At 38.0% G+C, this 16,816-nt stretch overlaps 1 protein-coding gene across 1 annotated transcript in view; it reads right to left on the bottom strand.

Moving 5' to 3' along the window:
• TRIM66 (tripartite motif containing 66) overlaps positions 1–16,816 on the bottom strand; it is a 50,115-nt gene that overhangs the window by 24,150 nt on the left and 9,149 nt on the right. Inside the window, exons 2-8 of the mRNA XM_059825998.1 lie at positions 15,061–15,164; positions 10,513–10,660; positions 4,166–4,298; positions 3,414–3,530; positions 1,515–1,629; positions 815–961; positions 552–669 (exon numbers count right to left, since the gene is read on the bottom strand). Of these exons, the coding sequence (XP_059681981.1) occupies positions 552–669; positions 815–961; positions 1,515–1,629; positions 3,414–3,530; positions 4,166–4,298; positions 10,513–10,660; positions 15,061–15,164 (882 nt within the window). The remainder of the gene's footprint in view (positions 1–551; positions 670–814; positions 962–1,514; positions 1,630–3,413; positions 3,531–4,165; positions 4,299–10,512; positions 10,661–15,060; positions 15,165–16,816) is intronic.

The following is a 16,816-nucleotide window of genomic DNA, read 5'->3' as shown; positions in this document are numbered from 1 at the left end:
ACATCTTTGTGTCTGTTAATTCTAAGTGTTTCAAGCACTATTCAGGTCCTTGGTCACAAAGAAAGTAAAGGATCTGAGGAGCGCGGGCATGACTGATCCTAGCTGCCTCTGGCTAAGGCAGAGGAAATAGCACAAGGCCCACTGCAGCTACTCTATTTCACCCAGGGTACTCCTTACAGGGCTGCCAGAGTCACAGTGTTGTACAGAGCTATTGCTTGCTGGGACAGAACTGAATTTGAAATACATTGGGCAAAGTCAAGGCTGTTTGATAGCCAGTGACGCTACAGGTAGTTGTGTTCTTGCATTGTGATTTTGTAAGACCATATAGAGTGTATTTCTAGGTAATGTCTTTTAACAGGTGAATTGATACAACTGGAGGGAAAACCAGGAAAGTTCAGCCATACTAGCTTTTCTTCAGAACGTGACAAGAGGTGCAAAACTGGCAGTCAAAACAAAAAAGGAGAGGACTTTTGGGAAAGTACTATATTGTCTCTATCTGTCTTGTCCAGCTTTAGGCACTTGCCTAATAAACAACAATATATTTTGCTTACCCAAATTGGACAGTTGTTTAGTCCAGTAGGAGGGATCCCAAGTAAATCTGATCTTCAGAGGAGGGCCTATGTCTGTGTTACAGTTTGTCTCTAACAAGCGCTGGATCTGAAATACAATCTGGTGACAAATCAAAGGATGATGATTCTATTCACAATTATAAGATCATGAAAAATGTTTTATTTGAGAAACATTAAATCCTTAAAACAGTTCTCACATTTACTGCACAATTTCAATTTACTGAGAAAATAAGTATTGCTCTTACCAGTTCTTTACTGAAGAGAAATGGGATGCTGTTTTTACTGCATACTGCCCAACTGATGAAGTTCTGCACGTGTTCTACCTGTCTGCTTAACACCACAACACCTTGCAGTTGCTGCTCCAATTTCTGCTTCCTCTCACTGGTGATTTTCTGTTAGTAATGTGAATCAGTAGAATGTAGTTTTCACTCTTCAGACACACATAATGCATACAATCATTGGCACTACATTATGCATTATTTGCAGGGACACTGTTTTTTAGAATCTCTTTAAACCACCAATCATAAAAAAAAAAGCAAATTCTATTCCACAGATATGTCTGAATTCAGAAAGAACAATGACTTCATCAGGAGCAAACAACCTACATCATTCTGGCCTTGGTTTAACAGAATAACATAACCCAAGAAAGCTGTAGAAGTTGGATCAAATTTGCACCTGAACCGCTTTCTTGTCTCTTACAACACACAACTCTGTAACTGCATTAGAAAATGTGGTTAACTCATGATAAGCAAACATATTGCCACTTCATCCTGAATCTTTGCCAACCATTGATTGCCCATAAAATTCTGCAGAAAAGAAAGGAAATATCTGAAAACATAAGCAAAGGGACAATAACTCTTACAGTCTATATTCTTTCCATTGGCACGGGATTAAATTTAATTCAGTTCAATTCCCCAAGGTATCAAAGAAACAAGCCTTACTTACTTCAAGTTGTTCAAGAAGGATGTTTGTTCGTTTATTGATTTCATTCATCAAAACCATCTTGGCCATTTTTATTTGATTTTCTACCTTTTTGTATAAATGTTTTACTTCAAGCAACCTATGGGTAAGAGATACATATCCCTGGATGAGCCAACTGGTATGTCATTTATTCAGAGCTTAGCAGTTATTTCTTACAAGAACTGATTTAACTATTGAGAGAGAACTCCAATGAAAGTTGTACCATTTCCCATAAGTTCTCCCACACTTCTCTTCAAATATAGAATCATAGAATGGTTTGGGTTGGAAGGGACCTTTAAAGGTCATCTAGTCCAACCCCCCTGCAATGAGCAGGGACATCTTCAACTAGATCAGGTTGCTCAGAGCCCCGTCCAACCTGACCTTGAATGTGTCCAGGGATGAGGCCCCTACCACCTCTCTGGGCTACCTGTTCCAGTGTTTCACCACCCTCATGGTAAAACATTTCTTCCTTATATCTAGTCTGAATCTACCCTCCTTTAGTTTAAAACCATTACCCCCTCTCCTATCGCTACAGGCCCTACTAGAAAGTCTGTCCCCATCTTTCTTGTAAGCCCCCTTTAGGTAGTGAAAGGCTGCAATAAGGTCTTCCCAGAGCCTTCTTTTCTCCAACAACCCCAAGTCTCGCAGCCTTTCCTCATAGGAGAAGAGTTCCATTCCTGTGATAATTTTTGTGGTCCTCCTCTGGACCCACTCCACAGGTCCATGTCTTTCCTGTGCTGAGGACTCCACAGCTGGACGCAGTACTCCAGGTGGGGTCTCACCAGAGCGGAGTAGAGGGGCACAATCACCTCCCTCAACCTGCTGGCCACACTTCTTTCGATGCAGCCCAGGATAGGGTTGGCTTTCTGGGCTGTGAGCACACATTGCCAGTGAATGTCCAGCTTTTCATCCCCCAGTACCCCCAAGTCCTTCTCGGCAGGGCTGCTCTCAATCCCTTCATCCCCCAACCTGTATTGATACCGGGGGTTGTCCCGACCCAGGTGCAGGACCTTGCACTTGGCCTTGTTGAACCTCATGAGGGTCACATGGGCCCATTTCTCAAGCCTGTCCAGGTCCCTCTGGGTGGCATCCTGTCATTGTCAGGCATGTCAGCTGCACTACTCAGCTTGGAGTCTTCTGCAAAATTGCCAAAGGTGCACCCAATCCTACTGTCTTGATGAAGCTATTAAGCAGTACTGGTCCCAATACAGACCCCTGAGGGACACCACTTGTCACTGATCTCCATCTGGACACTGAGCCATTGACCACTACCCTCTGGTGTGACATGCTAATGCTGATTGACTCTCTCAAACGTCATGCCAAGAACAGACTTAAGTTCTTTGTCAACAAACACACACAGAAGCCATATCCAAAAAACTTTCACTTTATACTAGAGTATAAATAGTACAAATAGATTTATACTTTTTCAAGGTGTTTGAAATGGTTTTATTAATGCAGAAGAGAGATCCAACAGCTAACAAATGCATAATCAGTAGCTGGAATCCAGTTCATACAATGAAATATTTTCATTTTTATACTAGTCTTGACTTGCAGCTTGTTTTCAGGTTTCTTGAAGAAATAAGGTATTTCAAAAATAGTCTTTATTTCTAATCTTTTCAAATTCTAGTTCAGAAACAGATTATACAAAGAAATCTTAACTCTGAAGTCAGCTGTCACATGCCTTACAAGGACTATGGAATCATGTATTACAATGCCATGACTTGTCAGTACCACTTAAACATGGATTTGATATTTTTAATCTTCCTATTATTTCCTACCCTCCAAGAAAAGAATACAGCATCTGCCTTTACTTCAGTGACATTTAGTGAAAATAATATTTCTACTGATGGCCCACTTTAATGAAAAAAAATGCATAGCAATTACCTGTCTTCAATCTGTTTAGCTGAAACCTGAATCCCATTTTTTTTCTCTTCCACTTTAGTTATGACATTTTCCAGGATAATTCTCTGATTTTGCAAAGCTTCATCAAGATGTCTGAACCTGTGAAAGAAGGGGAAATTCTCACAGCATGTTTTTTTCTGTTGATAAGTAATCAACTTACCAGTGGTAAGCTCAGGGGACCAGCTGGACACTGTCTGGACACGGTCCCCTGCTTCTTTCCTACTACAAATATTCTCTGTGACAGCTAAACTTTATCGCCCCTTATATAGGCAGGCTCATCTCACAAAAAGTGCCACTGTATATAGACAATTCCTTACATGGCTCACACACTTCCACAGGCAAGCAGAATGCTTAAGAGTTGGTAACTCTAGTCTTGTACAGTCACGCTGTCTTTGATAAAGACAAACAGAACTATTTGAACCACAGTAAGCATCGAGTTCAACTTCTGCCTTTGAGCATAATCATGAGGAACTATATGCACACATACATAGTATCTGGGCAGACAATACAATTGGGAAGGTACACACTGCTGAGAGCAGTGAGTGATTCTGTGAGGGCAGTAACCTATGTGTTACACTGCTTGGGCCTAAGACAAACTGAACTGATTTTGCTGTGGCTTTTAAGGTTGGACTAGCCTGCAACTTCAGCTGACAGGAAATGCAAATGAACAGTCTTAAATCTAAATTAGCTACAGTTTTAGACAGGATTATGATTAAGCAATCAGTGTGTGATACCTGTGTTCCTTGTGCTCCGTCAGAAGGCAGCTGCGGCACGTAAGGGTATCGCAGGTCTCACAGAAGAGCTTGAGTGGTTCTTGAGTGTGCACTGAACAAAATAAGGAAAGCACACTTGCTTCATCTTCAGTTGCTGAGGAATATAAAGCAATGGTGTCATTGACAAGGAAAAAGAGAAAAAGAGTTGCCAAAATCTCACAATTTTATTGGAAGTCTTGATGTTATTTCTAAAAGACCCAGACCCTGGAACCATCCAATTATATGAAGCAGGGTTTGTTTATATTTTTTTCCTGGCCTTATACATCCTACAAACTGAGCACATCGAAGAGGTTCAGAAACAAGTCATCAAATCAAATTCATATTGTCCTCTAAATTCTCATGAGTTTTAAATATCTCTCATGGTTTTGGGTACCCACCTCATGACTTTGAACACCTTGGTCTAGCAAACCAATCAACAAAACTGTATTGTAAAATGTAGAAAAGCAAATATATTAAATAAACCTGAAGTCACAGCAGAAGCAAGGAAATCCTTTGTTCTTAAAAAGTTACACGGGGAATTGTTTTTCAAACTTCTGTTTGTCATAAATGCAGTACATAAACTTCAGCAGCTAGGGGGATATTGATATTAGGCACTAAAACCTGTTCTTAAAAGTATTTTCTAAAGAGTAATGTGATGAAAGGTAAGAATGGACAGTGGATATGTAAAGCAGAAGTGTTGCTCCTGTAGAATGTATTCTTGCCTTCTTTCCTGGATATGGTACAATTGTTTTAGAAAGAAGGAACACTGTCAATGAAAGAATGCAAAAAAAACCAAAACCAAAACCAAAAACGCTAAACCATGGCAAAACAAAACCCCTTCCACTGAAGTTAGACATTCACAAGTACATCTACATTAACAGTTAAGGCGGGGAGATGGAAGCTCTTTTCTTGGATCCCAAAAAATGCAGACTCCAGAGCCTTATTTTATTAACCAGTGTAAGGATCACCCATCATTAAATACTGGTGAAAAACATTATTTTCTCAAAATGGTCAAAAAGCACAAGCAATGCTAGAGTACAGTGACAGATTTATGCAGGTCACTGTTCAAATCCTCTGTCCGCAGAACCATCAACATTATTAGCACATAGGGACATATACAAGACCAATAAAAAAAGTACATGATTGTATCCTCAAAGTATTCCTACGAAAACACTATCCCATTATTCTTTACCAACACATGAGAAATTAAAAAAAACCATCATCGTTCGATAACACTTACTGATACAAACTTTAAATGAAATAATAACATTACTTTTTTATATATCATTATTTGCTCATATAAAATGAGAAAAATGTTTCAGTTTTCCAACACCAAACCCATCTTACTTGTCTAAACACTTAAAGAAACTAACTTATGGCAGGGATTACGCTCTCATCCTGTAGCAAAATGGAGCCCTTTATAGAATCAAGCCTCCAAAGTGATACTATCACAGTAACACAGACACACAGAGTACAGCAAGCTATACTCATTCAGTCACTTTATTTTCAAATGCACAATATGGAAGTACAAAGGCTAAGAAAATCTGATGGCTGACAACGAGAATGAAAACATGGAGAAAATCCATGCCATGCTCTGAAGAAAATATGCCCAATTTCCTACTTTTTAGATTGCTATCTACTCTAAATATTTCAAGATGGTTGATTTACTTCCTCCAGTCCAACTGCCTTTCCCCTCCACCTTCTTAACATAATGTGCAAGAAGGCACACAATTTGGAATAGATTAGGCCAAGATTTTTATGGAACAGTTTACATTGTTATGAATTATTTACTACAGTATCAAGCTTTATTCTTCAGGAAAGTTTATTGTTTTTATTATTATTGAATCAAATGTTAATAGGTAGCATTATTAAAAGAGGAAATTGGGTCAGAAGTTTTTTTAGCCCACTCCAATATTTTTTTCTATCAAGGTACAAAGTGAATTCACCTCAACAGCAATTTTTTTCTGATTGTACTGCAAATACGCGCTTTTGCATTAAAACCTGCAGCTGACAACGCAGATAATATGTAACCAAGCAGGTTGTACAATTAATACATAAACAAGATGGATGTCAAAGATCATAGATTCTTCCCCTATGGGGTCAGATATTACATCTTAAAAGAAAAATTGAAAGGCCATAACAACTATCTCAATTTTCATGAGTCGGAAAAGCTCCTCTATGTGTTCAGCACCTGTAGAGCATGCAAGCTGTTTTTCTGAAAACTCAGGATCAAATTATCCATATTAAACTCCAACTTAAAATGAGATGCGGTCTTTAAGGTCCAAGTATAATGAAGCCTAGTCACAATCTTATATAATGATTTCTCCATTTTTCTCTCTCTGAAGGGTTCTTTAGCCTTTGGGTGATTGCAATCATCCCAGAGAAATCAGTGGGCTTTTTAGTACTGTGTCAGATTTAAGAGACAAGCAGATCTCAAATGCAAACTAAGGATAAAAATCAATGTTATCTATCTAATTACAACACAGACCCACAGCCTCTGCCACTAGTAATTCCCTGATTCAATTGACATATCAGTGAGAACTGCCACTGAGCCATGGTATTCTTGACCTACTTTATACTCAGCTCAGACCTACACTCTTCAGTTAGTAAAATAAATTGAATTCTTACAAATCAGATGCTAAACAAGAGCACAAGCCTGTTTCTTCTAGGAGCAGACATCTTGACCACAACTATCCGTGTTAACTTCTTGAAAAGAACCTCATTTGAAGAATGGGGAAAATTCAATTGCCCTAAATTCTGAATTAACATCACTTGAGTCACCATTTTCTACAGCTTGTAATTTCTTTATCTCAGGTGGATCTTTGAATAATTAACAGAAAGTTTTAAATCTCTGTTCCTCTGACGAGTTGATGTCAACTTTGGAAAAGCAATTTCATCTTGGCTAAGAGTCCACCCTCAACTTGCATAATTCACAATGACTCAAACTTTGATTTTATAGGTTCATACTTAACCTTGAGAGACTGAAAGAAAAGGATGGTATAGCAAAGAGTAAATTATTCAGTTTGTGCACTAGCCTATAAATAGTATGTCAGTACCAGATCAGTTACTTCTAACATAGTTTTGGCAAAAGAACAGATTTCCACTTAACAAGGAAAGAGTCTGTACTAATACTGAATGTCCTTTTAAGAAAGTTGGGACTAAAGGAGGAAGAAGTTCTGGTTTTATGACTTTAAGCGGTTCAAGAGCCCTGCAAAACTTTGAACTTAACACAGTTCACTTATTCCTAGTGCTAATGCAGAGCCCTCCAGTGAAAGGTTTGTTCTTCAGAGATTATTTCTCCAAGACTGCTGCTTAACCGGTCATAAAGCTTTGGCCCATGTTCCCAGCACCTAGTTCTCCAGTGCTCAGCAAATTCATTCCAGAAGCAGATTTCAACATTTTCACATCTTGTGGTCACAGATCCAAAAAGTTTTCAGGGTTTTCTTGGGTTGCCCTTTTTTTTTTTTTTAACACTGCTAGGAAAAATCAGTGTCTGTGAAAAACTGCAAGTAGTGCAGTTTAACCAATCTGTGAACCAGATCTCAGCATCTCTTCATGTTCATAACCAGCAGTAATAGTCTGGCACTCACGAGAGAACTGGTATTTTTGACAGTTCCTCTAGAAGTGGTTCAGCTAAGAAGAATACACTGGAGCAACCATACAACTTAGTGGGAAATAATGTGGTGGTGGTGAGTGTGAATCAAAGTGATGTCCACTGTGTGCTATTTATCTGGTTTTATGCTTAAAAAATAAGGTCTGGTTTTCAATGTAGGAGTTCAGTAACAGTTTTTAGCTGAACAATTGTGCCATAGACCACTCCCATAACTTCCCGTTCCATTCCAGTTCTCAATAAGCATGTTCAAAACAATGACATTTAACTATCACAACCACTCTACTCCACAAGCTACCAGATGTTACAGAATGCTGTAGAGGTGAATAAAATAAAGCTGTTTCCAAACAAGAATGGAGTCATTTCCAATACCAAGAAGCCCTCACAGGGAATCCCCTACCAGCAGCATTCGTTTTATGGGCCTTTACTTCAGACTCACAAAGGACAAGCCAGTAGGAAAAAGAAATCTGGCTACTTTAAAATTATTTTCTTCTTATACAATATGGCGTTCTTCTGTCCCAGCCTAGTCCTGCTCCTCCTCATGGCCTTAACTTCTAAATACAAATATGAACGAAGGGTAAAGTTCTCAAAAATCACATTAATTTGGCACACTGGTCTGTAGCATGACCTCAGGAGTCACTAGGCTAAGGGTGCTGTCTGGCAGCCAGCTCAGCTGTTCAGCTGTGTGAGCTGGGTCTCACCCAGCAGGCAGCCAATGGCCCAGGAAGAAAGCAAGAGGATGTGCAGGGCAGGTGGATGGGGAGCTGTGACAGGGAGCTGCAGGCTCTGCATGGCAGGGGATGATCAGGTGTGTATCATGAAGGAAGAAGCAGAAAGAAAGGTTTCCCAGTGAAGGCAGGCTCCGTTAGTTCTGCCATTCAAGGAAGAAATTGTTTATCAAAATTAATAGGAATAAACAGGATTGAATGCGTTTAGTGTGGGGGTTTTTTCTACTTTACTTCATTTCAGACCCAGGGGATCTTACAGTTTTCAGATGACAAGAGAAAGTCTGGCCCTTGTAAAGCAAATGGCAAAAGACAGAACAGCTTAAAGGTGCAAGATCAATGGGATAGAGAGTCTCTTAATGGTTACAAGGGCCTACAAAGAAGGTGGCTGTTGTTCAGAAGCACTATACACAGACTGAAGGTGGCTACTGAATCTGAAAGCAGAGGATGCTTTATTTCCAGAAAAGAAAAGAGAAAAAAATTGTCAGCCTGAGTTCTAGTATATCTTAGCATTTGCTTTCTTTGAAATATCCTGAGGGGATATCTATGTCCTAAATAAATAATATATACATAAATAATAATAATTAAAAAGCACAGATTACATCCCAAAATAATTTTTTAGATTATCTAGCCTATATACACACTACTAACCTCCTTGTTCATTTTTTTTTTTCAGCACACAGAATTTAGGACTAAAAAGATAAGAAAGCATTTCAGTTTGTGTGTTTGCACCTTTTTATTTGTATAGTACACACAAAACCACAAGTAAGCCACAGGTATATTTTCTTACCATTATTTCTCAACAACATGAGCTGGTAATCCTACTCAAAGTGAAATGAAATTATAAACAGTTACAGTCTCAAAACCACAGTCCTTATCTTGCAATCAACTCAAGAAGAAAAACATATTGTCCATCCAGTCAGGGCATTTGAGGGGGCACTGGGGGGGACTTCAGTTTATATTATTCTCTAGAAAAGACCCAGAAAACATTTAAATGTCATCTGTGCTTTTTTATTATTACTATTCTTACAGACTTTTTTTTTTTTTTTTACACTCTACTTGGCAACGGCGTATCATGTCTCAAGTGCCTCAAACTCTGTTTGATATGAACACCCAGGACTTCAAAGAACTCCATCTATGGCAAGCCCAAAGTATAGGCTTCTACAAGCAAAATCATAAAAAAAAAATTAAAAAAATAATTATCAGTGGACTACACCTATGTTTATTCCTTGTTTGGTCCTTCAACTTCTTTATGAAGAATAATGATAGTGCAGCACAAACAACTTCATATGTGAGCAAAGTGTAAACTTAAATCATTGTACAAAATTGCAAAACTCTTATTTTAGGTTACAATTGCTTACACAAATTTGGGTTAGCATACTCCTCAGCAGATTTCTGGCATATAAATCAAGAAAATAATGAGCAGTAATACGAGATGATAATCCTTTCTGTGGATCATCATTGTATACGGATGAGACATATTTGCCAGTGGGCTTCATTTGAGCTTGCTGATGGCAATATAGTGGTCACACTCAGGAACGTTTTTCACTCCAGAAAAGGAACATCCTACAGTGATCACAGCCTTTTGCTGTCTGTGACTCTCCCTCCCGCACCTTCTCCATAAGTACAGGAATTGCTTTATGGTAGTTTCCCAAAGGAAATTACCGAAAAGAGGACAGAAATACTGAAAGGGCAAGGCCTGTTGCTGTTGTAGCCTAACAAACCATAGCCCATCATTCCGCAGACTGAAAAGGCATGTGGAAAAGATAGTCTCTGTGAAACACAAGATTTTTCAAATACTGTGGAATGCTGATTGTGGCAATGGCTTAAAGTTATAGAAAAAAAGTTTACATAATCTCTCATTGACACATACATATCCTTCTGAGTCACACACACAGAGCACAGTGTCTGTGGCACAGAGCCTGCAACTGCTCCTTTTTCAACTGAGTAACTGATATGAGAAGAAACAAAATTTCAAAGTGTGTCTTCAGTACCTGTGCAGCCCTTCAGGGATACAGACAGGAAGCGGTCTCCACTTTTCTTGCCATGTCTGTGTTCCTCTGTACACGAGCTGCATAACCACTTATTGCAGCTTGTACAGAGACTGTGAGCAGGTCTCTTCTCTTTACATGTGGAGCAGCTCTAAGAACAAAAAGTGCAATTACATACAAGGATAACAAATTAGCTGTACAAACTGTTCTTTAATAGATTGATTCAGATTGGTAAACTTAATATTTTTCTTCCTCAGATTAATGCAATTCGAGTGATTTTAAGAGTCTGGTTATTGTTGTTCTCTTTCCTTGCTCTAGCAAAATCAAGCATAATTATGACATGATGCAAGAATTATTCAGCAAAGTTCTAGGGTCCATGTTACACGTGAAGTCAGAAGAAATAATCATAATGACTTGTTTCTTGTGAACTGAAAAAGCCATAAAACTATGAAATAAGACTTCTCTGATTTCAGTTAAGGAGGGTTAGGTTAAAAGTTACTTTTGAAAATGAGTGGTGTGCTTTGTAATCCCTTTCCGTTAGAGTTGTACTACTTACTGATGGCTTTACCACATCAAATGAGTGTACACCTTATATATATATATATGTATGTATATATATTCAGACAGATGGATATATTTTCTACCTCAGAAAAGATAATCTAGGTTGCCAAGTAAATACGTGAAATGTTAAAGAGTCAAATATAGCCCATCAAGAAGTTTTTTAATCTAACTACCATATCCTTTCTAATCACATTATACAGAAGCATTTTACCATATCGTTTCAGTGTCATTCATTAATTTCTTACCATATTATTTCAGTGTCATTCATTAATTTCTGTCCGTTACTAATTATTTATTAACAAACTAAAAAATCTATAGGCCAGAATCCACGTCTGCTTTCATGTGTATAAACATAAATCAGAGCAACTTCAACAGAGCTACTCTAAATTGACATTTCTTTATTTAAAATTAAAGCTTACTCTATTTGCTTTAGCATTGTATGAACCACTCTGATACAGTGTAACTGTCAGAAAAACACATAAAACATGCCAATGGTAAGGCAATTTAGATAACAATATGGGGACAGCCACATACTATTAAATAAAAACTCAGTTCCTATTCTCTATGGACCTGACAAGAAATGAGCTCAATTTATGTATTGATATCACATGTGTTGAACTGGAAACATAAGACACGGGAACATGAGAATAACTGGAAACCTTAACTATCATCATCTCTATTGATTCAACAATTTAGGAAGTGCCCTTTGTTATATAGGCCATGCTGTCTGGAAGTGTCACTAAGGGGGAAATGAATAAAGCAGCATGTAAATGAAGTGTGTAATTTGATCTTTGGTATCCAGAATGAACTCAAGAGTTACTTCAAGATAGCTATAATGATACTTCTTTTAAAAAGGATTTGCACTAGGCATAAAATACCTTGTTTGAAAATTCCTAATATTAATGTTTTTGACTTACCATAGCCACAGATAGGTACTAATGGGCAGCGTGAACATAGTGATGTAATTTTATCATCAAAGCATAAAAACTTTGCCATCAGTTTATAAAATTCAAACATTTCCTACAAGGTTACAATATACCTAATGTACTTATGCATAGTTCCTGAATATTGCTACTGCTCAGGGCTACTCAAGCAACTAATAATCGATGGCAAAATTACTTCCTATGGTGTCCTTTCTGCTGGGCATCAGCTTATCTTCAATTCAGTTCAGTTACGATTGCATCCCAACTATTCTGATGGGAAACAAGAAGAGAAGGATATAGCAGCATGCGCTCAGCACATAGGCCCTGATGCAAGCCTTGGTGAATTTAATAGAAGAGTTTCTCTTCACGGTGTCTCAGAGAATAGAATGCCTGAAGGAAGAACAATCACAGTTCTTTACTGGTCATCTTAGTTTTAAATCATGGCTTTAACATTAAGTGGAACATCTATATCCACCTAAATTCTGAGACACAAGTGAGTCAAGTTCTAATTCACTTCAACACAAGAAGAAAAATTCTTGTTCTGCTGAAATTAATTTAAATTTTAGCATTCCTTTCAGTGGGGCTAGAATTTCACAACAGGTCTCTTATCGACCCATTGCTCAAGAGTTTCTAAGTATTCCCAATCTTTTTCAAAGAGATTGGGCAATTCTTGACAATAAACAACAAAGCAAATTTTTAAATGTGTTTGATTGTCTAGGCAGGGAAGTATTTGTGCTATTTTAGCCATTTGCTTATGTTTTCCAAAAGGTACATGTAATAATTTAAACCAAAAAGCCTAATCTCATTTATATAACCAAAATGCAAGGGTATTTATTCTGGGAAGCAAAGCTTGTTATATAAAAAGAAGTGCCTAATTTAAAATGTACCCATGAAGGGCCAGCTTAGGGAACAGGTTAAAAGTTGAGGGATGCTCTGCCTTGCCTGCAATAACCAAAAGTGCTTAACCACAGGTTTACCTGTAACCATTCAGCTGTCAGTCTGTCTAGAACTTATATTGACACTGTACTGTGTTAACATTACTTCTAAGTTGCAGAGCATAGAGTGTTCCCAGAGTTACATTATTCACGATGTGGAAATGGGCTTTTGCGCAAGAGATTCTGAATTGCATATTTTTGAAACTCCTGCTGCTGGTATATAGCACATTCTATCATTTATGCTTCACTATCTCACACACTGAGAAACATCTTGCTTCCAAACACTTTGTTACAAGCCTTGACAGATTCCCATTTGAACGTATGAGGTAAATTAAGAAAATTATGGCAGTTCAGCTGTGTCTCAGTTGGATGAGCTGGTGCTTCTCCTTTTGATATCACTGATGGTGACACTGTGGCTTTAGTTTGGGGGGGGCAATGGTGGTTAAAAGACAGTAAGCAACCTTCACTGGTACATGACTTGACTTAACTGTTAATAAAAAGGAAGTAAGCCAAAAACTATGAGGAAGGCTCGCGAGTCCCTCTAGGATACTCCTATGCTCCAGTGAGAAATCTGCTTTACTGAACTGCTCTTAGGACTCCTGAGGGATTACAGAAAAGAAAAACCTTCTTTTAAAGAAGGTTTGAAAAAATAATCTAGTGCTTTTGAAGGTATCAGATATTCTCATTTAATTTCCTTTCTACACAAATTTTCATTGAAAGGTAATGGTAATTAAGAAATCCCAGTATAATAAATGCATTCTAAACATTCAGCAATATCGTATGAATTTTCTTGTTTCTTTGAAGAGTGCATGTGAATAGACTGTTTTAGAGTCTGAAAGTTATGTTGCACTCTTCAAGCACCTTACACCTGAAGATGTCAACACATTTTGCTTGCATTAATTTTTTAATTTCCCCAGAACCCTCCAATGTATTAGGTTACATGTTCTTTTCTTTTTAACAACGGAGAAAATGAAACACAGAAATGACTGTCAGAGAAGTAGTACATCCCCTCCTACTTTTTTGCAATGATGTCACTGGGCAAGTCACTTGCACATTTTAAAGCCGTTTCAAGCCTTCCGCATGGGACAGAACTGACCTACAAATTGTTGCTGCCCCTACAGGAGTTAAGAGGAGTGAAAAGATGTATCTTCTGTCCTACATTATGGAAAAAGTGTTCCACTCCACCCAAAGGCCCTGAAACTGAATATCCAATGTGGCTATCTAGTTTACTTAGGAATCAAAAGTGCAAAAGAGACAGACTGAGATCCAGGAGCTGGTTCAGAAGGTGAAGTCCAGCATCCCTGCTTCTTTGTTACTCTTCCCTTGTTTTGGATCACACTTTGGATAACGCAGTCAGCAGATTACAGAATAGTTTTGACAAGTTTTCACCTCTTTTTAACTCCCAGATACAGGTAATACTACCATATTCTGAAATCAATCTTACTCATGCAAATAATAGAATATTGTTTTGTAACAGGGGGCAGAAATACACACCTTTATCTGTCCCTCCCTCGCAACCCAAAGTAGTAACAACTAAAAATCTGTGAGAATAGTCCTGCCTGTTAACTGGGTATTTAACAGAAGTGAAATCCATCTATGTGCAGTGTCAACACAAGGCCAAGGTAGTAATCCTATGCCTTCCAATTACCCTTTGCATCCATTCCCCAATGGGAAACTGAAATATGATGTGACCTTTTTTACCATTAAAACAGATAATCAGAAAATTATAATTGCCCACAGGATCTAATGGGTAATCTTGGTGTAACCATTCAGCCAATAGCCTGCTTCTGTTTACTTTGTGTTGAGAGCAGAAAGGGGACAAATGAGGAATCTGAGAAATTCAGTATCTTCCTAATATATTGATCATCACAGATCCAGTCCTACACCACTAGTATCAATATTTTTTAATCGACTCTATTTTAAGTATATATAATCACTCATTCTTCAAATAAAGTTTAAAAAGTGCTATGAAGGCAGCATATCCATCTCTAGGAGTGAAGTAATTACAGTGCTGCATAAGCAAACTGTAAGACAGTCTGTTGTTCAATACAAAGTTTGCTCTGTTTTCAAAGTGTTCATTTGGTAGTGTTTCAACAACTCACAAGGCACCCAACTTAGTGGTTTTCACTTACCTTTGCCATAGCTGAATTACCAGTGGGAAAGTCCTTGAGAAAGAAATTTTCAACTACATCCCTTGCAAAGCAGGTCTGTTTGCACACAGGGCAGGAAAGGATACCTGAATTTTTAAAAAAACAAAACCACCACAAATAAAACAATGCACACCAGCCATGTGAACCAGGAAATTATATAAACCACACTTCAGTATTGCTGTCTTTTTTACATCACACGAACACACTTAGTTCCAGGAAACTAAGGCATTCTTCAAGCCATAAATTACTTGTGGCTAGATCTAGTTCAATACATAGGAAAGAAAAACAAAAAACCAAAATCCCTAGAAATACAGTATAGTTCAGTTGACTTATTTCAGTATTTATCAGTGATATCTGCATGTCCAAATTCCCATGAATTCATTAGGGCTTACAGCTTTGATAAAAACTGAGCTGCCCTTTAAACTGTATTTCCTTGTTACAGATCTACTTGTGCTTTCTGATACTTGCTACAGTTCTTCTAGACCAGCTTTACACTACCAGCAGTATATCAAACCATAAAACACACATTGCCTAATACTAGTTTTACAGTGCAGTGTGCTATCCAAGTGAAGTGAAAGAGGAGTAACATGCTGCTAGCAGAAGCAACAAGTCAGAATAAAGGTAAAGGATAAAAAAAGTTTCACAAATAAAAGTCAGAATTGTAAACCATCTATTACAACAAATCCACAGGTGGCAAAACGTGATCACCCCTAAAGCAAAGCAAAGCGAAGCAAGCAGCACGAGCAGCAAAACCTGGCTCCACCTTCATTAGTTACTGAGCCCAACTGTAATGAATCTTAATGTTTGCCTGGGCTGAGAACTAACAGTTCAAGAAGGTGTCCATAACTGTATACCTGCATTATTGCACCTCTGCTATTTCACTCCAAGACTTCTTGGGCTAGAACTTACATTTTTCTAGAAGGTCTAGTGCTTCTATTTTTTGAAAAGGAGTGTGCGTGTTTCTGACCATATTTCTGCAAACTACTGTAGATGTGAATCCAGTCCTTTAGAGATGGTGGTAGTGTGTCAGTCTATTTTTACCTTATCTTATCAAATCTTTTTTTTATCTAAGTTTTTCCATTCTGTTGAGATCGTAATTTCAGTACTATGCTCACCTTGCCAAGTGATCTGTTTATGATAACTAACAGCAGTATTTTCCATGACTAAATGATGCAAACTCACTTAAAGCAAGATTTTAAAAGCAAGATCAGTGACAACTTTCTATTAGACTGACAACGTTCAATGTGTTCTTTTCCTTAACTAAAATTATTTTTAATGAGGAGTGTGGCCTGTAGATCAATTAAATCTTACTATGCCTAATACTTCTTGCATTAGACAGTTATCAGGTGCTTAGTATTACCTGCCCTCCGGACATGGCTCCTGCAGTCCCTGGCCAGGTGCACAATTTTAACCCTGAATGTCTCCCATTTTCAGAACTGGGCTACTGTTATTTTAACAGCAGCACTTTACATTGACAGAGCCACACAAACCCCAAACCCTTCCTACATTACCACTTCTGACAAACGCAGTATAGAGTCAGATGTCTGAATACATTCACTTTCATTCATAAATGTTTTGAAGAAACTTTGAGTTCTGTTACATCTCCCTTGAAGAGGACATCTTACTAAGAACCACTTCCATGAGGTTTAGGTCTTTTTTAGCCCAAATCTTTTTATAAAAGTACATTGTTCACTATTTTCCGAGGTGGTATTTAGAACAGAATTGTGACTGGGGGTCC

Source organism: Gavia stellata, chromosome 17 (genome assembly GCF_030936135.1).
Source record: "Gavia stellata isolate bGavSte3 chromosome 17, bGavSte3.hap2, whole genome shotgun sequence".
In the NCBI taxonomy this organism is placed as follows: Eukaryota; Metazoa; Chordata; class Aves; order Gaviiformes; family Gaviidae; genus Gavia; species Gavia stellata.
Note: the sequence above shows the minus strand (reverse complement) of the source record. Positions and strands in the feature narration are given on the sequence as shown.